The following is a 23,669-nucleotide window of genomic DNA, read 5'->3' as shown; positions in this document are numbered from 1 at the left end:
AACTCAAACCATCAAGTCCCAGTAGCATCCTAGTAAATCTTTTCTGCACTCTTTCTAGTTTAATAATATCCTTTCTATAATAGGGTGACCAGAATTGCACACACTGTTCCAAGGGTGGCCCGACCAATGTCTTGTACAACTTCAACAAGACGTTCCAACACTTGTATTCAATGTTCTGACCGATGAAACCAAGCATGCCGAATGCCTTCTTCACCACTCTGTCCACCTGTGACTCCACCTTTCAAGGAGCTATGAACCTGAACCCCTAGATCTCTTTGTTCTGTGACTCTCCCCCAACACCCGACTCTTAATTGAGTAAGTCCTGCCCTGGTTCGATCTACCGAAATGCATCCCAAAGCGCCCTGCAAGAAATGAAGTGCTTTCCAAGTGCAGTAAAGGAAGCACAGCGGACAATGTGCGCACAGCAGGATCCCATAAACAGCAACGCTTTGCCGTGTGCTGTACTGACAGATGATGTTCAGCTGAAAGATGAATGGGGATGCTCTGGAGGAACCCAAACTCCCCCACCCCCGTCAGGCACCTCTTCAATACAGCAACTGTGGGAATTGTGTACGTTGGAGAGGCTGAGACTCTTTCCTCCTGGAGTGTAGGAGAATGAGGGGTGGGGCGGCGACCATATAGAGGTTTGTAAAATCACGAGGGGCGTAGATTAGGTGAACAGCTGGGGTCTTTTCCCCCCAGGGTAGTCCAAAACTAGGGGGCAGGGATTGAAGGTGAGAGGGGGACCCGAGGGGTAACTTATTCACACAGACGGGTTGTGTGTGTGCGCGTGTGTGTGGAATGAGCTGACAGACGGGGTGGTAAGACAAATATTAGAGGGCAGTTTTTCCACGCAAAGGGTAGTGGGGGTGTGGAATGCACTGCCGAGTAAGGTGGTGGAAGCAGGCACGCTAGGGTTGTTTAAGAGTCACTTAGACAGCCACATGAGCGGTCTACATATAGGGGGATATAGCAGGCCTTACTAAACATTGTAGGCTTGGGATTCCGTTTTTGCCTCAGGGATGTTACAGTCTTTGCCTGTTTAATAATGAATTTTTGTCTCCACAGGCATTTAAGTCCACCTTGTTGACCAGCAAGGGGCATGCATGCGGCAGGTTGTAGTGGGCTGCTCTTGGACGTTGCTTCGGGAGTTGCCTATTGCTTCATGTCGTTAGTGTGCTTAAACTGGACCATCTCGAGGGCAACATGACAGCTCAGAGACTATCTGTGTTGCTGTGCGGACACATGGATTTGGGCCTGTGTCTGTGGGAGTTTGCACGTTCTCCCCGTGGTTGCGTGGGTTTCCTCCGGGTGCTCCGGTTTCCTCCCACATCCCAAAGATGTGCTTTTAGGCTGATTGATTGGGTAACAAATTGTCCCTATATTGGACCTCCCTGATCCTCGCACATTAGGCGTAGACTAAAATCATGAATAGGTCACTGAGAGAATGGGACGGCGGCGCGGGCTCGTTGGGCCGAAGGGCCTGTTTCCCGTGCTGTGTTGTTCTTTGTTGTTGTTGTTGTATTTAAAAGACATTTGCATAGGTACACGGATGGGGAAAAGTTGAGGGGAATACAGACCAAATGCCGGCAAAACAGGACCAGTTCAGTTTGGGGAAACTGGGGTTGGCATGGAGGAGATGGGCCGAAGGGCCTGTTTCTGAGCTGTATGACTCTATTCAGCTGATGGGCGCAGGGAGAAGGGGTGACCAGCCCATGGCACCTCTGCCACTCGCACCCCACCCCGCGTCCAACACCCCACCACCTCCCCCTCCGGCCACCCGCACCTCAAACCCGCCGCACAGACTTACAGCTCATCCGTCTCGCTCGTGCCTCCCAGCCGCGACTCCCCCTGGATGGCCTCCACCGCCGTGGAGTACAGGGCCCGCTGCCCCAGCGGCCGCCGGGCGTCCAGGGGCCCCACGCCGTCCGCGCCGCCCTGCGGGCCCTCGCGGCCTGCCACGTCCAAGTTGTGGATCCCCACCAGCAGGCTGTAGTCCATGATCTTGAAGCTCTGCAGCACCTACGTCGGGAAGGCGACAGAAGGGGGAAGGGTCAAAGTAGTGGGAGGAGTGGAGGGGGGGGGGGGGGGGGGGGGCGGCGGCGGCGAGGCAAGGCGCTCCAGGGGACGGGAATTACAACAAAACGGGACGGGCCGGGGTTACTCGGGAAGCACCGAGGAACATAAGAAATAGGAGCAGGAGTAGGCCATCTAGCCCTTCGAGCCTGCCCCGCCATTCAATAAGATCGTGGCTGATCTGTCGTGGCTCAGTTCCACATTCCCGCCCTCTCCCCATAACCCTTAATCACTTCCCCTCTGCCACTCAGACGGCGTCCTGCCCAAAGGTCACCAATCCCTTGTGGGGAGGGTTTAGGGGACGGGCAGAGACAGGACACATTCCCCCCCCCCCACCCCCCCCTCCTTTCTTCACGCTCTGCCATTTTTCCTTCGGCTCACACCCAACCCTTATTGCCTCCTGTGACGCCTTGCCCTAATCTTGTGGCTCGCTGTCTTCTTCTCTTCTCCTGGGCCTTTTCCTTATATATTGTTAGTCGTGTTAGTTTGTTCGGGTGCAGGGTGGGGGCTGGGGAGGGGTGGTGTAACTCTCCCCCATCTCCCCACTGTGGCAGAAGAAACAGGGTGGGTGGGGTGGGGGGAACAAAGGAAAGCAGGGGAGTGGTTTGCTTAGGGTTAGGATTAGAGTTGGGGGGGCGGGGGGGGGGGCTCCCCTCTCCTCAGAGGTTGCCCCATCCTCCCCACGGAGCGCGTCACCCTTTCTTCTGTCCGTTTGTGGGGCACGGTCATCGCTGGGCCAGAATTTATTGTGTGGAGATGCTGGCGTTGGACGTTCCGCACGCACGAGGTTGGCCTCAACCCGGGATCTTGGGTTCATGTCACACTATCTGTAACCCGCCCCCCCCCCCCCACGACTTGCCTGGATTTACAAAGTCTCACTAACTGTCCTGTCTGGAGACAATACACATCTCTTTAACCTGGGCTTAACCCTCTCTCCACTCACACTGTCTGTACCTTTAAGACTTGATTACCTGTAAAGACTCCAACCATTATTTTGTAAATTGAGTTTGTGCCTTTATACGCCCTGTTTGTGAACAGAACTCCCCACTTACCCGACGAAGGAGCAGCGCTCCGAAAGCTAGTGGCTTCTGCTACCAAATAAACCTGTTGGACTTTAACCTGGAGGTGTGAGACTTCCTCCAGAATTTATTGCCCATCCCTAGTTGCCCTTGAAGGGGCAGTTGAGAGTCAACCACCTTGCTGTGGCTCTGGAGTCATGTGTAGGCCAGACCGGGGTAAGGATGGCAGATTTCCTTCCCTAAAGGGAACCAGATGGGTTTTTTTCCGACAATGGGTCACCAGTGGACTCTTAATTCCAGATTTTTTTTTATTGAATTCAAATTCCACCGTCTGCTGTGGTGGGATTCGAACCAGCAAACGAAGCTCACTAGCAAGGGAGTTTAAAAACAGGGAGGTTTATGTAAACCGAAACCTGACGTGAAGGAGGGGTGGCGTCAGTGACAATTTGGGCACATTGGCCTAGATTCGCACAGAGTTCTAACCCCTCCACGTCAAATTCAAATCCTCTGCTCAAAGGGGCTACGATCGGGGGTTAAAAATACGGTGCTGGTGAGGCCACACCTGGAGTACTGTGCACAGTTTTGGTTTCCTTTCTGGACAAAGGGTATACTGGCACTGGAGGGGGTGCAGAGGAGATTCACCACAATCACAGAATCCCTACAGGGCAGAAGGAAGGCATTTGGCCCATCGAGTCTGCACTGACCACAATCTCACCCAGTCCCTATTCCCATAACTTCACACATTTGCTCCACTAATCCCCCTGACCCTAAGGGGCAATTTAGCGCGGCCAGTCCACCTAACCTGCACATCTTTGGACTGTGAGAAGAATCGGGAGCACCTGGAGGAAACTCTCACGCAGACACAGGGACAACGTGCAAACTGAACACAGCAAGTGACCCAAGGCCGGAGTTGAACCCGGGACCCTGGCGCTGTGAGGCAGCAGTGTTAACCGTTGTGCCGAGATTGTTGGCTTATGAGGAGGGACTGAGTAGACTGGGACTATACTCAATGGAACTCAGAAAAATGAGGGGGGGGATCTTAAACATATAAGATTAAGAAGGGAATAGATAAGATAGAAGCAGGGAGGTTGTTTCCACTGGCAGGTGAAACTAGAACTAGGGGGCGTTGCCCCAAAATAAGGGGGAGCAGATTTAGGACTGAGTTGAGGAGGAACTTCTTCACACAAAGGGTTGTGAATCTGTGGGATTCCCTGCCCAGTTGAGGCTCCCTCATTGAACGTTTTTAAGGCAAGGATAGATCGGTTTTGGAACAGTAAAGGAATTAAGGGGAGTGGGCGGGTAAGTGGAGCTGAATCCACGAAAAGATCAGCCATGATCTTATTGAATGGCGGAGCAGGCTCGAGGGGCCAGATGGCCGACTCCTAGTTCTTATGTTCTTATTACTGCCTCTAGCAGTCCACCCTCACCATTAAAAGCGTTGCCCAACTTGCAACACCAAGGTTGGCAAGTGCCAGGTTCAATTCCCACTCAGGACTCAATCTCAACTACACGGAAACATTATTTTAAAAGAAAAAATTTGAGGGCGGTACAATACTAACCCACCTTCTTCCGTTGGGAAGAAGATACAAAAGTCTGAGGTCACGTACCAACAGACTCAAGAACAGCTTCTTCCCTGCTGCCATCAGACTTTTGAATGGACCTACCTCGCATTAAGTTGATCTTTCGCTACACCCTAGCTGTGACTGTAACACTACATTCTGCACCCTCTCCTTTCCTTCTCAATGAACGGTATGCTTTGTATAGTGCGCAAGAAACAATACTTTTCACTGTGTCCTTAGACACTGTACCTCCCTGCGACAATAATAAGATCAAATCACGAGATCAAATCAAAAGACATTATCGTTAGGATGGCACAGTGGTTAGCATTGCTGTCTCAGAGCACGAGAGACCTGGTTCAATGCCAGCCTTGGGTGACTGTCCGCGTAGGTTTTGCGTGTTCTGTGTCTGTGTGGGTTCCTTTCCACAGTCCAAAGATGTGTAGGTTAGGGTGGATTGGCCATGCTAAATTATCCCTTAGCGTCCAAAGATGTGCAGGTTAGGTGGATTGGCCATGCTAAATTGCCCCTTAGTGTCCAAAGATGTGTAGGTTAGGGTGGATTGGCCATGCTAAATTGCCCCTTAGTGTCCAAAGATGTGTAGGTTAGGGTGGATTGGCCATGCTAAATTGTCCCTTAGCGTCCAAAGATGTGCAGGTTAGGGTGCATTGGCCGTGCAAAACTGTCCCTTAGTATCCAAAGATGTGTAGGTTAGGGTGGATTGGCCATGCTAAATTGTCCCTTAGTGTCCAAAGATGTGTAGGTTAGGATGGATTGGCTGTGCTAAATTGCCCCTTAGTGTCCAAAGATGTGTAGGTTAGGGTGGATTGGCCATGCTAAATTGCCCCTTAGTGTCCAAAGATGTGCAGGTTAGGGTGGATTGGCCATGTTAAATTGCCCCTTAGTGTCCAAAGATGTGCAGGTTAGGTGGATTGGCCATGTTAAATTGCCCCTTAGTGTCCAAAGATGTGCAGGTTAGGTGGATTGGCCATGCTAAATCAGAGTCGTAGAGTCATACAACCCTACAGTGCAGAAAGAGGCCCTTCAGCCCATTGAGTCTGCACCGACCACAATCCCACCCAGGCCCTACCCCCATATCCCGACATATTATACCCACTAATCCCTCTAAACTACGCATCCCTGGTCACTAAGGGGCAATTTATTAGCACGGCCCAATCAACCTAAGCCGCACATCTTTGGACTAAATTGTCCCTTAGCGTCCAAAGATGTGTGGGTTAGGGTGGATTGGCCGTGCTAAATCGACCCTTAATGTGGGGTTGCAGGGATAGGGCCTGGGTGGGATTGTTGCAGGCTCGATGGGCTGAATGGCCTCCTTCGGCACCGTAGGGATTTCCATGATAACGGGTGGCGGAGCAGGCTTGAGGGGCTGAACAGCCTCCCGCTGCTTCTAGTTTCATCCGTCTCCTTTATTCTTCTTCCCCTAGCGCGCAACTTCACATTTCCCCCACGTTTAATAGCCCATCGGCCAAGTTGATCGCCCACTCACCCTCATACCTCGGTGGCCTATCCCACCGGATGAAGATTAAGCTCAGCGTCTATTGCACCTACCCCGTAACGCTGGTTCCGTAACTCCGGTTCCGTAACTCCCTCCCCCCCCCTCTGTTAAAGACGGCGCGGCCTAACCGAAAATCCACCAGGGGAGGAGAAGAGCAGAGAGGAGGGAGGATAAACCCCGGCAATGTGTACGGATCAAAGCCCCCGGGAGGCAACTAACCAAGCAGTCTCTCTGAATGGTTTTACATAAGGCACTGTGCATGTCTCCGTCCAGGAAGAGTCCGTCAGGAAGGTCCTGCATGAAGTCCAGGTCCTTGAAGGTGGGCCGAGGCTTCTCCCGCTCCTTCTGGGAGGCCCGCCGCTTGTAGGTCGAGCCCTTCAGGTCATACTTGAGGTGCATCTTCACCACCCGAGGCAGCAGGTTATTCATCACCACCAGCCGGATGTTGTTGCCTCCCGACTGGATGCAGTACAGCCCAAAGAACTTGGGCAGCAGCGTGCGAGGGTTTTGGTTCAGGTTCTGCACGGGGTGGGGGGACGGGGGTGAGGTGGGGTGAAGAGAGAGAGGGGAAAAAAAAGCAAGAAGCTTTTAGACACATTTCATTCAGGTAGCGCCTCCAAGCGTGCTCAAAGTAAAATGTCACAAAGAGAGAGTGGGTTGGGGGTGGCTTCGCAGATACTTTATCAAACGTGGGTCGACCACAACCTCAAATGCATTGACTTTGAGAAGCATCTGGGAGGGGAGAGGGGAGGAAAGTTCACAGAATCCCTACAGTGCAGAAGGTGGCCATTCGGACCATCGAGTCTGTACCAACCACAATCTCACCTCAGCCCCATCCCCATAACCCCACAGATTGAACCTAGCTAGCCTCCCAACATGAAGGATATCAATTTAGCACGGCCAATCCACCCTAACCTGCACATCTTTGAACCCTAAGGAGCAATTTAGCATGGCCAATCCACCTAACCTGCACATCTTTGAACCCTAAGGAGCAATTTAGCATGGCCAATCCACCTAACCCGCACATCTTTGGATACTGAGGGGTAATTTAGCATGGCCAATCCACCCTAACCTACACATCTTTGGATACTGAGGGGTAATTTAGCATGGCCAATCCACCCTAACCTACACATCTTTGGACACTAAGGGGCAATTTAGCATGGCCAATCCACCCTAACCTGCACATCTTTGAACCCTAAGGAGCAATTTAGCATGGCCAATCCACCCTAACCTGCACATCTTTGAACCCTAAGGAGCAATTTAGCATGGCCAATCCACCTAACCCGCACATCTTTGGATACTGAGGGGTAATTTAGCATGGCCAATCCACCCTAACCTACACATCTTTGGACACTAAGGGGCAATTTAGCACGGCCAATCCACCCTAACCTACACATCTTTGGATACTAAGGGGCAATTTAGCACGGCCAATGCAACCTAACCTGCAATTCTTTCAGACTGAGGGGGGGGAAACTGGAACATCTGGAGGAAACCCATGCAGACACCAGGAGAACGTGCATACTCTGCACAGGCGGTGACCCGAGTCCGGGAATCGAGCCCGAGTCCCTGGCGCTGTGAGGCAGCAATGCTAACCCACTGTGCCGCTGTCCCAAGGGGCTGGGATAAGGTGCGGGATCTGGCCAGAGATGCCCACGTCTCGGGAAGGTTTTTAAATAATTCCAAAGCTGGAGGGTGGAGGGAGGGGCGAACTTGAAGAGCAGCTGATTGGTCAGAATGCAGATGTGTTGTTAAAAGAGACAGAGACTAAATATCGAACAAAGGAGGCAGAAAACAGGAGCAGGAGGAGGCCCTCCTGGCCTGCTCGCTCACCCCGCGCGAACAACTCACCATATAATACCCGGGAAGCAGCTTCCGCAAAAACTCCGTTTCCTTGTGTTGAACCGTTTTGATAATAAATTCATCATCAGCCGATACGTAGAAGATGGATCCGCTAGCACCGGGGTTAGAAAGCTCTATCAATGTCTCATTGCACAGAGAATACTGCAGGAGGGAGAGGGGGAAAGGAGAGAGAGAGAGAGAATGGGTCGGGATTCAAGTCAACATGAGGTGACAACACAAAGTGGAGCAGAATCATAGAAGGCGGCCACTCGGCCCAACGAGTCTGCACCGACCACAATCCCACCCAGGCCTTATCCCCGTAACCCTCTGTAAATGTTTAAAGTTTATTTATTAGTCACAAGTTGGCTTCACAAGGGTTAGCACTGTTGCCTCACAGCGCTAGGGACCCGGGTCTGATTCCCGGCTTGGGTCACTGTCCGTGTGGAGTCTGCGTGGGTTTCCTCCAGGTGCTCCGGTTTCCTCTCATATTCCAAAGATGTGTAGGTTAGGGTGGATTGGCCATGCTAAATTGTCCCTTAGTGTCCAAAGATGTGTAGGTTAGGGTGGATTGGCCATGCTAAATTGCCCCTTAGTGTCCAAAGATGTGTAGGTTAGGGTGGATTGGCTGTGCTAAATTGCCCCTTAGTGTCCAAAGATGTGTAGGTTAGGGTGGATTGGCCATGCTAAATTGCCCCTTAGTGTCCAAAGATGTGTAGGTTAGGGTGGATTGGCTGTGCTAAATTGCCCCTTAGTGTCCAAAGATGTGTAGGTTAGGGTGGATTGGCCATGCTAAATTGCCCCTTAGTGTCCAAAGATGTGTAGGTTAGGGTGGATTGGCCATGCTAAATTGTCCCTTAGTGTCCAAAGATGTGTAGGTTAGGGTGGATTGGCCATGCTAAATTGTCCCTTAGTGTCCAAAGATGTGTAGGTTAGGGTGGATTGGCCATGCTAAATTGTCCCTTAGTGTCCAAAGATGTGTAGGTTAGGGTGGATTGGCCATGCTAAATTGTCCCTTAGTGTCCAAAGATGTGTAGGTTAGGGTGGATTGGCCATGCTAAATTGTCCCTTAGTGTCCAAAGATGTGTAGGTTAGGGTGGATTGGCCATGCTAACTTGTCCCTTAGTGTCCAAAGATGTGTAGGTTAGGGTGGATTGGCCATGCTAACTTGTCCCTTAGTGTCCAAAGATGTGTAGGTTAGGGTGGATTGGCCATGCTAAATTGTCCCTTAGTGTCCAATGATGTGTAGGTTGGATGGATTGGCCGTGCTAAATTGTCCCTTAGTGTCCAAAGATGTGTAGGTTAGGGTGGATTGGCCATGCTAAATTGTCCCTTAGTGTCCAAAGATGTGTAGGTTAGGGTGGATTGGCCATGCTAAATTGTCCCTTAGTGTCCAAAGATGTGTAGGTTAGGGTGGATTGGCCATGCTAACTTGTCCCTTAGTGTCCAAAGATGTGTAGGTTAGGGTGGATTGGCCATGCTAAATTGTCCCTTAGTGTCCAAAGATGTGTAGGTTAGGGTGGATTGGCCATGCTAAATTGTCCCTTAGTGTCCAAAGATGTGTAGGTTAGGGTGGATTGGCCGTGATAAATTGTCCCTTAGTGTCCAAAGATGCACAGGTTAGGTGGATTGGCCATGCTAAATTGCCCTCTAGGTGTCCAGAGATGTGTAGGTTAGGTGCATTGGCCATGATAAATTCTCCCTCAGTGTAACCCGAACAGGCGCTGGAGTGTGGTGACTAGGGGATTTTCACAGTAACTTCATTGCAGTGTGAATGTAAGCCTACTTGTGATAATAAACAAACTTCAACCTTAACACTGCAGTGAAGTTACTGTGAAAATCCCCGAGTCATCACAGTCCAGCGCCTGTTCAGGTACACGGAGGGAGAATTTAGCACGGGCCAATCCACCCTAACCTGCACTTCTTTGGACTGTGGGAGGAAACCGGAGCACCCTGAGGAAACCCATGCAGACATGGGGAGAATGTGCAAACTTCACACAGTCAGTGACCCGAGCCGGGAATCGAACCCGGGTCCCTGACGCTGTGAGGCAGCAGTGCTAACCCACTATGCCGCCACGTATTTACCCCAGCTAGTCTCCCTGACACTAAGGGTTCATTTATCGTGGCCAATCTACCTAACCTGCACATCTTTTGGACTGAGGAGGGGAAACCGGAGCACCTAGAGGAAACCCACGCAGACACAGTGGGGAGAACGTGCAGACTGCACACAGACAGCGACCCAAGCTGGGAATCAAACCTGGGTCCCTGGCGCCACGAGACAGCAGTGCTAACCCACTGTACCATCCAGAGTGGCACAGTCAGCACTCTCCTCCTCACTCAGTACAAATCGTTGTTGTTTTACCTCTGGCATTTATTGCGAGCTGTCCTGATGAGCGCGAGATGTAAAGTTTCGCCATGGCTGGCGAGTTTCTCAACCCTATTGTCCTGCCTTTCCTCAGTAACCTTTGACCTCCCTTATCAATCATGAACCTATCCCACAACAAAAGGCAAAATACCACGGATACCAGAATCTGAAATAAAAACAGAAAATGCTGGAAAATCTCGGCAGGTCTGACAGCATCTGTGGAGAGAGAATCGAGCCAATGTTTCGAGTCTGGATGACCCTTCGTCAGAGCTCTGGTTCTCCGGACTCAAAAGGTTGGCTCTATTCTCTCTCCACAGATGCTGTCAGACCTGAGAAGAACCTATCTATCTCTGTCTTAAAGACACTCAATGTCCCGGCCTCCTCTGTGGCAACGAATCCCAAGATTCACCACCCTCTGGCTGAAGAAATTCCTCCTCATCTCCATTCTAAAGAACTCTGAGGCTGTGCCCTCGGATCCCAGTCTCTCCCACTAACGGAGACACCTGCCCCACGTCCACGCTATCCAGGCCTCTCAATATTCTGTAAGTTTCAATAAGATAACCCCCGCCCCCTCTCTAACCTCCAACGAGTACAGACCCAGAGTCCTCGACCGTTCCTCATACGACAGGCTCTTTATTCCAGGTTTCGTTCTGGTGAACCTCCTCCGGACCCTTTCCAAGGCCGGCATATTCTTCCTTAGATACGGGGCCCAAAAACTGCTCACAATGCTCCAAATAGGGTCTGACCAGAGCCTCAGAAGTCCATCCCTGCTCTTGTATTCTAGCCCTCAGGACATGAATGTTAACATCGCGTTTGCCTTCCTAACTACCCTGCAAGCTAACCTTAAGAGAATCCTGAACTAGGTCTCCCCAAGTGCCCTAGCGCTTCTGAATTCTATCTCTATTTAGAGAATAGTCTACGCCTCTGTCCTTCCTACCAAAACACCTCTCGTTTCCCACGCCGTATCCGGCCTGCCCCGCCATCGCCACTCACCAGGTAATCGTCCGGACGAATTCCAAACAGTTCTCGGAAATATCTGAAGGCCACGGGTGCGTAGGTTTTGAAGCGGAAATCGGAGTAGTGATGTGCCGGCGTCAAGTTGCTCCCTTCGCTGAGGACCAAACACAACAACAGGCCGAAGTGAGCAGAGGTAGAAGCAGCCGGAACCTACCCGGTGGGGGGGGGGGGGGGGGGGGAAGTAACTCCCCCTCAGGAAAATGACTCGAGAGAAGGTCATCATTGGGACTGCCCTCCCAAACGGTTCATCCTGCCCACTGTCCCCCACACACCCACCCCCCAGCCCCTCCACACACACACACCCCCACACACCAGCCCCTCCACACACACACACCCCCGCCCCCCCCCCCCACAGCCCCTCCACACACACACCCCCACCCCCCCCACACACACACCCCCACCCTCCCCCACAGCCCCTCCACACACACACACCCCCACCCCCCCCACAGCCCCTCCACATACACACCCCCCCGCCCCCCCACAGCCCCTCCACACACACACACCCCCACCCCCCCTCCACACACACACACCCCCACCCCCCCTCCACACACACACACCCCCCCCCACAGCCCCTCCACACACACACCCCCACCCCTCCTAACACAGACCCCTCCTCCCCCACACACCCCCCCCCCACCGAGTTGTGTGGCAACACAGGGATTTTCACAGTAACTTCATCGCAGTGTTAATGTCAGCCTACTTACGACTAATAAATAAACCGCAAACTTTGAGTACGTTGCTAGGTAAATACTTCTCATTCAAATTGATTGGGAAGGCCTAGTGGTATTATGGTCAGACTATTAATCCAGAAACTCAGTTAATGTTCTGGGGGACCCGGGTTCGAATCCCGCCACGGCAGACGGGGGAATTTGAATTCAATAAAAAATATTAAGGAATTAAGAATCTACTGATGACCCAACGAGGGAAAAAAACCATCCGATTCCCTTTAGGGAAGGAAATCTGCCGTCGTTACCCCGGTCTGGCCTACATGTGACTCCAGAGAACCACAGCAATGTGACTGACTCTCAACTGCCCCTCCAAGGGCAACTAGGGATGGCCAACAAATGCTGGCCTAGCCAGCAACACCCACGTCCCACGAATGGATAAAGTGGATTTACAATGCAGAATATAAGGACATTCAGCCCAACTAGGCATGTCTCTTACTTAATGCCTCACCCGTTCTTCCTCATTCAGATCACCAACAACCTGTCCTGGTCCCTCCATGCTGGCACCATAGTTAAGAAAGCCCAACCAACAGTTAAAAACCTGTTTAAAATAAGTTTAAAGCACTTTGTTCTTTGTAGAACTGTTTCAAGCATTTATTGTATTTACTGCTTTAAGAATTCTGAGGGAGTGGTTAGAAGGGAGTTGTGGACCAGCCAGCTTTAAATCAGCGCCAGGTTTAAAAGGAGGCCTGGTGTAGACAGCAGGCAGCGGAGTGAGAGGGAAGCAGAGTGAGCTAATAGGGCTTAATATCAAAAAGAGCTTGAGGGAAAAAAGGCCAGGTGAGTTTGTTTGAAAAAACAAGGAAGAAAAAAAAAAATTTCTTTTCAAAACTACTACAGTGAATAATGGAGGGGCATGTGATGTGTGGTTTCTGTATGATGTGGGAACTGGTGGACCCCAGGGTCCTCCCCAGTGACCATGTCTGTAGTAAGTGCAGGTTGCTGGAGGAGCTCCAGCTCAAGGTGGATGAGCTGGCCTCTGAGCTACAGACACTGAGGCTCATCAGGGGGAGAGAGGGTGCCATTGTCAATGGGGCGCAAGTGACATCCACCCCCCCTAGACTGGCTAACTCTAAGGGTCAGGGACAAGAGGGGGCTGCTGGGAGGAGGAAGGGGGGTGAGGAGCGGAGGCCTCAGCCTCTTAATCTGCATAACAGGTTTGAGGTTCTTGCTTCCAGTCTGGAAGAGGACGAGGCAGGTGAGGTTGGTGAGCAAACTGCACACGGTACAGTGATGCAGCAGGACATAGGCAAAGAGAAGGGGAAAAGGAACGTAGTAGTGATTGGGGATAGTGGGGTGAAGGGTATCGACACTGTCCTTTGTCACAATGACAAAGTGCACAGAAGGGTGTGTTGTCTGCCTGGTGCTCGGGTACGGGATGTCGCAGCTGGGCTGCAGAGGAACCTGGAGTGTGAGGGTGAGAATCCGGTCATTGTGGTACATGTGGGTGCCGGCGACGTAGGCAAAGTGCGGACTGAGGATCTGGGGAGGGAGTATGAGAAGCTGGGAATGGAATTAAAAAGTAGAACCGACAAGGTGGTCATCTCTGGGCTACTGCCTGAACCGTGTGCAGACGGGCGTAGGGTGGACAGGATTAAGGAAGTGAATGGGTGGGTCAGGGATTGGTGTGGGAGGAATGGGTTTGAATTTATGGGGCATTGGCACCAGTATTGGGGTAGGTGGGACCTGTTCGGGCGGGATGGGGTTGGTCTGAACTGTGCTGGGACCAGAGTGCTGGCGAATCGAGTAAAGAGGACTGTAGACAGGGCTTTAAACTAATTGGGGGAGGGAAGAGAGAGAGAGAGAGAGTGCGAGGGTAGGTGACGTTACGAGGTCTAAAGTTAAGGATAGGGTACAGGTAAGGGAAGAGGCCGAGGATGTCCCAATAATAGAGGGAGTAGGGGGCGTGAGTATGGTTGGTGGCGTTACGGCAAATAGGGTCCAGGTGAAGGCTGGGATGAAAGCGCTTTATCTGAATGCACGAAGCATTCGGAATAAAGTGGATGAGCTGGTGGCGCAGATCGACACAAATGGATACGATCTGGTGGCCATTACAGAGACGTGGCTGCAAGGTGACAGGGACTGGGAGCTGAATGTCCAGGGGTATCAAGTGTTTAGGAAGGATAGGCAGGAGGAAAGAGGGGGTGGCGTAGCTCTGCTGATCAAGGATAGCATCAAGGTGGTAGCAAGGGATGATATTGGAGCCAAAGAGCAGAAAGTGGAATCGTTGTGGGTGGAGATTAGGAACAGCAAAGGGAGGAAGACGCTGGTGGGTGTCGTCTATAGGCCCCCGAATAATGATCTGGAGGTGGGGCGGGCTGTTAACGCGCAAATAAGTGCGGCGTGCAGGAATGGGACGGCCGTAGTTATGGGGGATTTCAATCTGCATATTGATTGGTCGACCCATGTTGGACGCGGTGGGCTCGAGGAGGAGTTCTTGGAATGCTGCCGGGATAATTTCCTTGAACAGTGTGTGTTGGAGCCGACGAGGGAGCGAGCTATCTTGGATCTGGTACTATGTAATGAGGCAGGTAGAATTAGGGACCTTGTGGTGAAGGATCCTCTTGGGGAGAGTGATCATTGTATGGTGGAGTTTCTGGTGCAGATGGAGGAGGAGAAAGTGGGTTCCCGGACGCGCGTCCTTTGTTTGAATAGAGGGGAGTACGGTAGGATGAGAGAAGAATTGGCGAATGTTGACTGGGGGAGTGCGTTGGAGGGAGGGTCTGCTGAGGAGCAGTGGAGGATCTTTAAGGAGATCTTTCTTGGTGCTCAGCAGAAATTTATTCCGATGGTCAAAAAGGACCGTAGGAGAAGAGGTAATAAGCCGTGGATAACGAAGGAGGTGAAGGAAAGTGTTAAATTTAAAGCGGAGGAATTTAGAGTAGCTAAGAGTAGTGGGCGAGAAGAGGATTGGGAGAGGTTTAAATGTCAACAAAGATTGACAGGAAGAATGGTAGGAAGGACTATTACTTACGGGGCGAAAAACTGCAGCAGGCGACGGTGCAGAGGGACCTCGGGGTCCTTGTGCATGAGTCGCAAAAACCCAGCTTGCAGGTGCAGCAGATGGTTAGGAAGGCGAATGGGATGCTGGCCTTCATAGCGAGGGGGATTGAATATAAAAGTAGGAAGGTCTTGCTGCAGCTGTATAGGGCATTGGTGAGGCCGCAGCTGGAGTACTGTGTGCAGTTTTGGGCGCCGCACCTGCGCAAAGATATTTTGGCCTTGGAGGGAGTGCAGAGAAGGTTTACTAGGCTGATACCAGAGTTGAGGGGGTTGAGCTATGAGGAGAGGCTGAATAAACTAGGCCTGTACTCGTTAGAGTTTAGAAGAATGAGGGGAGATCTCATTGAGGCGTTTAAGGTGATGAATGGAATGGATAGGATAGAGGTGGAGAGGCTCTTCCCGCTCAAAAAAGACAGTAGGATTAGGGGCACAGCCTCAAGATAAAGGGGGGGCGGTTTAGAACAGAGTTGAGGAGGAACTTCTTCACTCAAAGGGTGGTGAATCTCTGGAATTCTCTCCTCGTTGAAGTGGTGGAGGCTGCCTCGCTAAATATTTTTAAGAAGCGGGTTGATGGGTTCTTGATAAGAGAGGGGATTAAGGGTTATGGGGAGAGGGCGGGAAAGTGGAACTGAGCCACGACAGATCAGCCATGATCTTATTGAATGGCGGGGCAGGCTCGAAGGGCTAGATGGCCTACTCCTGCTCCTATTTCTTATGTTCTTATGTTCTACTTTCTCAGAAGACTAAGGAAATTTGGCACGTCCGCTACACCAATTTGTACAGACGCACCATAGATGTATCACAGCTTGGTCTGGGCTCCTGCTCTGACCTACACCGCAAAAACTACAAAGAGTCATGAATGTAGCCCAATCCAACGCACAAACCAGCCTCCCATCCATTGACTCCGTCTACACTTCCCGCTGCCTCGGGGGAAAAGCAACCGGCATAATCAAGGACCACCCCCACCCACACACACATACACAAACACACACACATTCTCTCTTCCACCTTCTTCCGTCGGGAAAAAGATATAAAAGTCTGAGGTCCCGTACTGACCGACTCAAGAACAGCTTCTTCCCTGCTGCTGTCAGACTTTTGAATGGACCTACCTCGCATTAAGTTGATCTTTCTCTACACCCTCGCTGTGACTGTAACACTACATTCTGCACCCTCTCCTTCTCCATGTGCAGTATGCTTTATCTGTATAGCACGCAAGAAACAATACTTTTCACTGTGTCCCAATACATGTGGCAACAATAAATCAAATCCATTCCCTGTGGCAGTGGGGCCCCCTCCCCCACTGTCATTCCACCCTCTCCCCCACATCGGCTGAACTCCCTTATCGGGTTTCCCGGTGACCTATACTGTAGGGATTGAAGCCAATTACTCGGCGAGCGCGGTGGTCTCCTAGGCAGTGTGGCAAGGTGCGCAGCCAGCCCTTACCTGGGGAAGAAGATGCTTTCCACCACATAGAAGTCTTGCATGAGGACATCGCGCTCAGGCTTGGTGCTGAGGCTGCCGACGGTGTGCGTGATTCCCAGCTGGATAGCACCTCGGAGGGCAGAGGAGGTTGTCTGATTGGAAGACACACACACACACGCACACACAATCGGAAGGTCAGAAACAGAGGGTCAACAAACAAACCGACGCGGTCACCCCCACCGCGGGCTCCATCCTCAAACCCGCCCAGCTCACGCAACCTCAGAACAAGATGGGCGGTTTACTAACGCTCCGAACAGCCGTATAGGTTTGGGACATTAAAGTTAGTTTCACCCTCCGTGGGCGCTGCCAGATCTGCCAAAGGACTCCCAGCATTTTCTGCTCGCATTACAGTCTTGCGGCATTTGGGATATTTTGATTGAAAGTGCTGCGAAAATGGAGAGTTTGTGAGGCTAAGCTTGCTCCAGCTTCTGCCCACAGTCCAAAGATGTGCGTGGTAGGTGGATTGGCCATGCTAAATTGCCCCTTAGTGTCCAAAGATGTGTAGGTTAGGGGGATTGGCCATGCTAAATTGCACCTTAGTGCACAAAACTGTGCAGGTTCAGTGGATTAGCCATGCTAAATTGTCCCTTAGTGTCCAAAGATGTGCAGGTTAGGGTGGATTGGCTATGCTAAATTGTCCCTTAGTGCACAAAAATGTGCAGGTTAGGGGGAGTGGCCATGCTAAATTGTCCCTTAGTGTCCAAAGATGTGCAGGTTAGGTGGATTGGCCATGCTAAATTGTCCCTTAGGGCACAAAAATGTGCAGGTTAGGGGGAGTGGCCATGCTAAGTTGCTCCTTAGTGTGCAAACATATGTGGGTTAGACGGATTAGCGGAGTAAATATGTAGGGTTGCGTGGATAGGGTTTGGTGGGGGGGGATTGGGTAAGATGCTCTGTTGGAGTGCCGATGGGCTGAATGGCCTCCTTCTACACTACAGCGATTCTATGGAAGCGATGTAAAGATTCAGGGCCGCCTTGTCCTTTCCCAGATAGGGCCAGGGAGTGCTCAGGTTCATAGGACACAGCGACTGGAACATGTTGGGACATGGGCCCAACACTGCCCATGCTGTCTCCTTTGAACGGGCGAGCCTGTTTGTCCCCACCGTCTCGGCACCCGCTCGTCCGGTCCCGCTCCACCGCGTCCCCTTCGCCCGAGGCACGCGGGTTGGGAGGCTGCCTCACGAGAGGCGTCAGGGTCGAGGGTCAGAGGTCAAAGGGCCTCCAGCGTGCAGGAAGATCCGGCCCACTGGAGGGGAGGTGGGTAATGGCGTGTGCAGGACAGGATGTCCAAGGCAATTCACTTGGGGGGGGGAGGAGCGGGGGGAAAATTTAATCACAGGGTTCGCCACTCACCTTCTTGTACGTCGTTTCCCCAGTAGAATCCACGCCTCGGTGACCGATCTTCCTCAGCTGAGTGCCGTACGAGGAGGAGCCAGCCATCTGGCAAGAAGACACCAAATCAGATTGAGGTTACTGTGAGGTAGCTTCCCTCCATTCCCCCCCCCACCGCCATGTTTGACGCCACCTGGCCTGACAAAAAGGGCCTCGGGAAACAATCCTTCCACAGCCCAATCCTTTAGTGGTTACTCCCGGAACGTCACCTGCCTGCTTTCCCCCAACCGAGGAGGGAGGTCCCAGCAGTCAAGGTCCCAGTGGGGTAGCGTCACATTGCCCCTACTTAGGACCAGAGATGAGATGGCACGGTGGGTTAGCGCTACCGCCTCACAGCGCCAGGGACCCGGGTTCGATTCCCGGCTCGGGTCACTGTCTGTGGGGAGCTTCTACGCTCCCACATCAACCCCCACACCTTCCCTCCAACCATCTCTGTGTGGGTTTCCTCCCACAGTCCCAAAGACGTGTTGGTTAGGGTGCACTGGCCATGCTAAATTCTCCCTCAGTGTTACCCGGACAGGGCAGCACAGTGGGTTAGCACCGCTGCTTCACGGCTCCAGGGACCCAGGTTCGATTCCCGGCTTGGGTCACTGTCTGTGTGAAGCTTGCACATTCTCCTCGTGTCTGCGTGGGTTCCCTCCCACAGTCCAAACGTGTGCGGGTCAGGTTGATTGGCCGTGCTAAAATTGCCCCTTAGTGTCCTGGGATGTGTAGGTTAGAGGGATTAGCGGGTAAATGTGTAGGGATATGGGGATAGGGCCTGGGTGGGACTGCGGTCAGTGCAGACTCAATGGGCCGAAGGGCCTGTTTCTGCACTGTAGGCTTCTATGTTCTAGGAGTGTGGCGACTAGGGGGATTTTCACAGCAAGCTCGTTGCAGTGTTAATATAGCCATGATGTGGAGATGCCGGCGTTGGACTGCAGGGGAGGGTACAGTAAGAAGTCTCACAACACCTGGTTAAAATCCAACAGGTTTATTCGGAATCACGAGCTTTCGGTGCACCGCTCCTTCCTCAGGCGAGCCAACTGGGCAGCACGTGGCACAGTGGGTCAGCACTGCTGCCTCACAGTGCCAGGTTCGATTCCCGCCTCGCGTCACTGTCTGTGCAGAGACTGCACCTTCTCCCCATGTCTGCGTGGGTTTCCTCCCACAGTCCGAAAGACGTGCTGGTTAGGGTGCATTTACCCGAACAGGAGAACTTCACAGTAACTTCGTTGCAGTGTTAATGTAAGCCTTACTCGTCACTAACAAATAAATGTTTAGCCGAGCAGTGCTCCAAAAGTTCGTGATTCCAAATAAAGCTGTTGGACTCTAACCTGGTGTTGTGAGGCTTCTTACTGTGTTAATTGTAAGCCTACCAGTGACACTATACAAACTTTGTAGCTCTTTAGTCTGAGGGTGGTGAATCTTTGGAAATTCTGGCCCAGGGGGCTGTCATTGAGTATGTCTGAGACGCCAAACTGATAAGACTTCCTGGATACTCAACACAACAAAGGTCACATGGAGAGTGCAGGAAAACGGTGTTGAAGTGAATCGGTCACAACCAAATGGAACAGCAGAGCAGGCTTGAGGGGCCATAAGGCCTACACCCGATCCTTTTTTTAAGGCAAGGATAGATAGATTTTGGAACAGTAAAGCAATTAAGGGGAGCAGGCGGGTCATTGGAGCTGAGTCCACAAAAAGATCAGCCATGATCTTATCGAAGGGCAGAGTAGGCTCGAGGGGCTCCTAATTCTTCTATATCTCCAACATGATTGCTTCATTGCATATAAAATACCTGTCGTTACATCAAATGGCACTGCTGCCTCACAGCACCAGGGACCCAGGTTCAATTCCCAACTTGGGTACAATGCGGAGTCTGCACGTTCTCCCTGTGTCTGCATGAGTTTCCTCCCACACTCCAAAGATGTGCAGGATAGGGGGATTGGTCATGCTAAATTGCCCCTTAGTGTCCAAAGATGTATAGGTTAGATGGATTGGCCATGCAAAATTGCCCCTTAGTGCACAAAAATGTAGGGGTTAGGTGGATTGGCTATGCTAAATTGCCCCTTAGTATTCAAAAATGTGTAGGTTAGATGGATTGGCCATGCTAAATTGCCCCTTAGTGTCCAAAAATGTGCCGTTTCGGGGGATTGGCTATGCTAAATTGTCCCTTAGTATCCAAAGATGTGCAGGTTAGATGGATTGGCTATGCTAAATTGCCCCTTAGTGTCCAAAGATGTGCAGGTTAGGGTGGATTGGCCATGCTTAATGGCCCTTTAGCGTCAGGGGGATAAGCTAAGATATATGCATGGAGTCGTGGGGAAAGTGCCTGGATGGGATTGTGGTTGGTGCAGATTGGTTGGGCCAAATGGCCTCCTCCTCAAACATAGGGTTCTTTAATTCTATAACATGGCAGACATAACATAAATGCACTTCCTTATTTGTTTATCTGTGTCTTCGGTTTGCTGGCCCCCCCCCCCCCCAGCTCTGTAGTTCCTTCTCTCAACCTCTCCATCTCGAAGATACATCTAGGTTAGAAACGCAAGTGTTTTTTTGTTGAAGCTCATTTTAAGGTCGTAAGAGCTGGGCGGGTTCGAGTATCAAGGCTGCGGTGCAAGTGACCACTTCTGTTTTGTTTTTTTGACCCTGTGTCTGATCTTGCGATTGTGTGCAGGCACGCGTAAAAAAAGGGGTTTCTTTCAAAAACAATGATTCCTGCGGTTTTTCCACATCTTCACTAGTTTTTTTAGTTCAATTTCAGTGATGTCGATGTTGTCAACCTGACTTGAAATGTCCTTTTATTTGCTAAAGTGTTTTAAGTGGGATTAGTTTCACCATCCTACATTGTTTGGAGGGCTGTCAGTTTATTTTCCCCCATTTTCAGTTTGGAGCTGCAGGTTCATGTTTCAGTTTGAGAAGGAACAGCAAACTTAAGAGAACTGTTTTCCCCTCTCTCCTCGTTGTTTCCTTCTTGGGAAATTCTCTTTGTTTCCCTGAAGGGTGAAAGTTTGCTGTTGCTGGGGACTGGGGCAGAGTCTCTCTGCTGCTGTTGTGGGAAGCTGCCTTGCCTTCAAGCTGTTTGGAGTGAATCAAGAGAACTGCAGACTTCACTCTCAATTTCCATCATCACACAAGCAGCAGACTTTGCCGTACTGAACCTGTTCTAAATGATTTTGTCTCCAGCAAGGGCTATGGTTTCTTGAGAACACATTAATTATCTTTGTTAAGGGGTTATACGTTAGTGTTTTGTTCCTTGTCTGTAACTGGGAGAAGCTCTTACTGTAAGTCCAGTTCACTGAAAGTCCTTTACAGTCTATTTATTAGTGTCATGAGTAGGCTTACATTAACACTGCAATGAAGTTACTATTAAAATCCCCTAGTCGCCTCACTCCAGCGCCTGTTCTGGTAACACTGAGGGAGCATTTAGCACCTAGCCAGCACATCTTTCGGACCATGGGAGGACACCACAGCATCCGGAGGAAACCCACACAGACACGGGGAGAAAGTGCAAACTCTGCACAGACAGTGACCCGAGGTTGGGAATCGAATCCGGGTCCCTGGCACTGCGTGGCAGCGGTGCTAAGCACTGTGCTGTCCTGGAAAACGATCTGTCATCCATGCCCAGGTTGGCTGGGCATTTGGCCCCCTTGATATGGCCTCAAGGTTCAAGGGGTAATTAGGGAATAAGCACCAAAAGCTGGTTTTGCCCACACACGAGGGAAGGTACATAGAAATACTTGCTAGGAGTGTCACTCGCACACAGAGCAAATTAAGTAGCATAGTACAGCACTATTCAACTCTCCCCTTGCAGTCTTTTTATAATCTTGCTTCCTGCTTACTTCTCCATATTGGAAATTCCAAGGGCTACAACTTAGAATGGGAACTGCCCATGTAAAGACGTCACGCTGCACTTATGCCCTCCTGCCCATGGATGGCACTGTAGAACAGAGGTATCAATTCCTCCAACACTCCAGCCAACTCCTGATACGCCTGCAAGTTCAAACTAGGGTCCATTTTAATGATAAATAATATTCAAGGGGGAAGAGAGAATTACAGCTGAACATCCTGATATAATTACACCACCCCCACCTCCACTCCCACCCTGTAACTGAGTTACATCTGAAGTCTGGGTGGCACAGTGGTTAGCAGTGCCAACTCCCAGCGGCAGGGACCAAGATTCAGCTCCAGCTTTCTCTGTACAGGCTTCCTCTGGGGGCTCCAGTTTCCTCCCACAGTCCAAAGATGTGCAGGTTAGGTGGATTGGCCATGCTAAATTACCCATTAGTGTCCAAAGATGTGCAGGTTAGGGTGGGTTGGCCATGCTAAATTACCTCCTAGTGTCCAAAGATGTGCAGGTTAGGGTGGGTTGGCCACGCTAAATTACCCACTAGTGTCCAAAGATGTGCAGGTTTGAGTCATAGAGGTTTACAGCGTGGAAACAGGCCCTTTGGCTCAACTTATCCATGCCGTCCTTTCTTTTTAAACCCCCCAGCTAATTCCAATTGCCCGTGTTTGGCCCATATCCTTCTACACCCATAGAACTCTCTAAATGCTTTTTAAAAGACAAAATTGTACCCGCCTCTACTACTGCCTCTGGCAGCTCGTTCCAGACACTCACCATCCTCTGTGAAAAAAATTGTTCCTCTGGATCCTTTTGTATCTCTCCCCTCTCACCTTAAACCTATGCCCTCTAGTTTTAGACTCCCCTACCTTTGGGAAAAGATATTGACTATCTGGCTGAACTGTGCCCCTCATTATTTTATAGACCTCTACAAGATCACCCCTCAGCCTCCTACGCTCCAGAGAAAAAAGTCCCAGTCTATCCAGTCTCTCCTTATAACTCAATCCATCAAGTCCCGTTAGCATCCTAGTAAATCTTTTCTGCACTCTTTCTAGTTTAATAATATCCTTTCTATAATAGGGTGACCAGAACTGTACACAGTATTCCAAGTGTGGCCTTACCAATGTCTTGTACAACTGCAACAAAGGTTAGGTGGCTTGGCCGTGCTAAATTGTCCCTTAGTGTCATGGGGATTAGTCGGGTAAATACATGGGGTTATGGGGATAGGGCCTGGGTGGGATTGTTGTTGGCGCAGGTGTGATGGGCCGAATGGCCTCTCTCTGCACTGTAGTGATTTTACGATCCTGCGTTCGGTCTGGGATGTGGAGCGGGTAAGCTGCTTTGTTGCAGAGTCAGCACATACTCGATGGTTCCACTTGCTCCCAGCTGCCTGGAAGCCCTATAGCCAACCAGTGCTATCCACACAGCCCATGGCACGGACCTGTTACGCACACGTACCTCTGAAGACGGCACTCTCCGTGATGGCAGACCTGCAGAGGAGGAAAGCAAAACACACAGTCAGTATACATCGGCTGGAAGAGGAGAAAGGGGGAGAGAGAGAGAGAGAAAGAGAGAGAGGGAGAGAGAGAGAGAGAGGGAGAAAAGGGAGAGAGAGAGAAAGGGAGAAAAGGGAGAGAGAGAGAAAGGCAGAGAAAAAGAGAGAGAAAGAGAAAGGGAGAGAGAGAGAAAGGGGCGGGGGGAAGAGAAGAGAGAGAGGCAGAGAAAAAGAGAGTGAGAGAGAGAGAGAGAGAGAGGGAGGGAGGGAGGAGGGGAGGGGAGAGGCACACATACATCCAGGGCTCTTTAAAAAGTAAACAGGAGACATGAAAATGGTGGAGGAACTGGCTGGTTTGCAATGC

At 51.1% G+C, this 23,669-nt stretch overlaps 1 protein-coding gene across 1 annotated transcript in view; it reads right to left on the bottom strand.

The window, feature by feature from the left end:
• The window catches only part of LOC145339366 (phosphatidylinositol 4-phosphate 5-kinase type-1 alpha-like), a gene marked incomplete at its 3' end in the record, with an annotated part of 52,803 nt that overhangs the window by 11,018 nt on the left and 18,116 nt on the right, over nucleotides 1-23,669 (bottom strand). The window contains exons 3-9 of the mRNA XM_080183810.1: nucleotides 23,269-23,300; nucleotides 17,949-18,035; nucleotides 16,557-16,687; nucleotides 11,362-11,479; nucleotides 8,016-8,168; nucleotides 6,387-6,686; nucleotides 1,811-2,022 (exon numbers count right to left, since the gene is read on the bottom strand). Of these exons, the coding sequence (XP_080039936.1) occupies nucleotides 1,811-2,022; nucleotides 6,387-6,686; nucleotides 8,016-8,168; nucleotides 11,362-11,479; nucleotides 16,557-16,687; nucleotides 17,949-18,035; nucleotides 23,269-23,300 (1,033 nt within the window). The remainder of the gene's footprint in view (nucleotides 1-1,810; nucleotides 2,023-6,386; nucleotides 6,687-8,015; nucleotides 8,169-11,361; nucleotides 11,480-16,556; nucleotides 16,688-17,948; nucleotides 18,036-23,268; nucleotides 23,301-23,669) is intronic.

This window comes from Carcharhinus amblyrhynchos, unplaced genomic scaffold (assembly GCF_965287045.1).
Source record: "Carcharhinus amblyrhynchos unplaced genomic scaffold, sCarAmb.v2.hapA scaffold_430, whole genome shotgun sequence".
Taxonomy (NCBI): domain Eukaryota; kingdom Metazoa; phylum Chordata; class Chondrichthyes; order Carcharhiniformes; family Carcharhinidae; genus Carcharhinus; species Carcharhinus amblyrhynchos.
The sequence above is the reverse complement of the archived record's forward strand: the minus strand, read 5'-3'. Positions and strand labels throughout refer to the sequence as shown.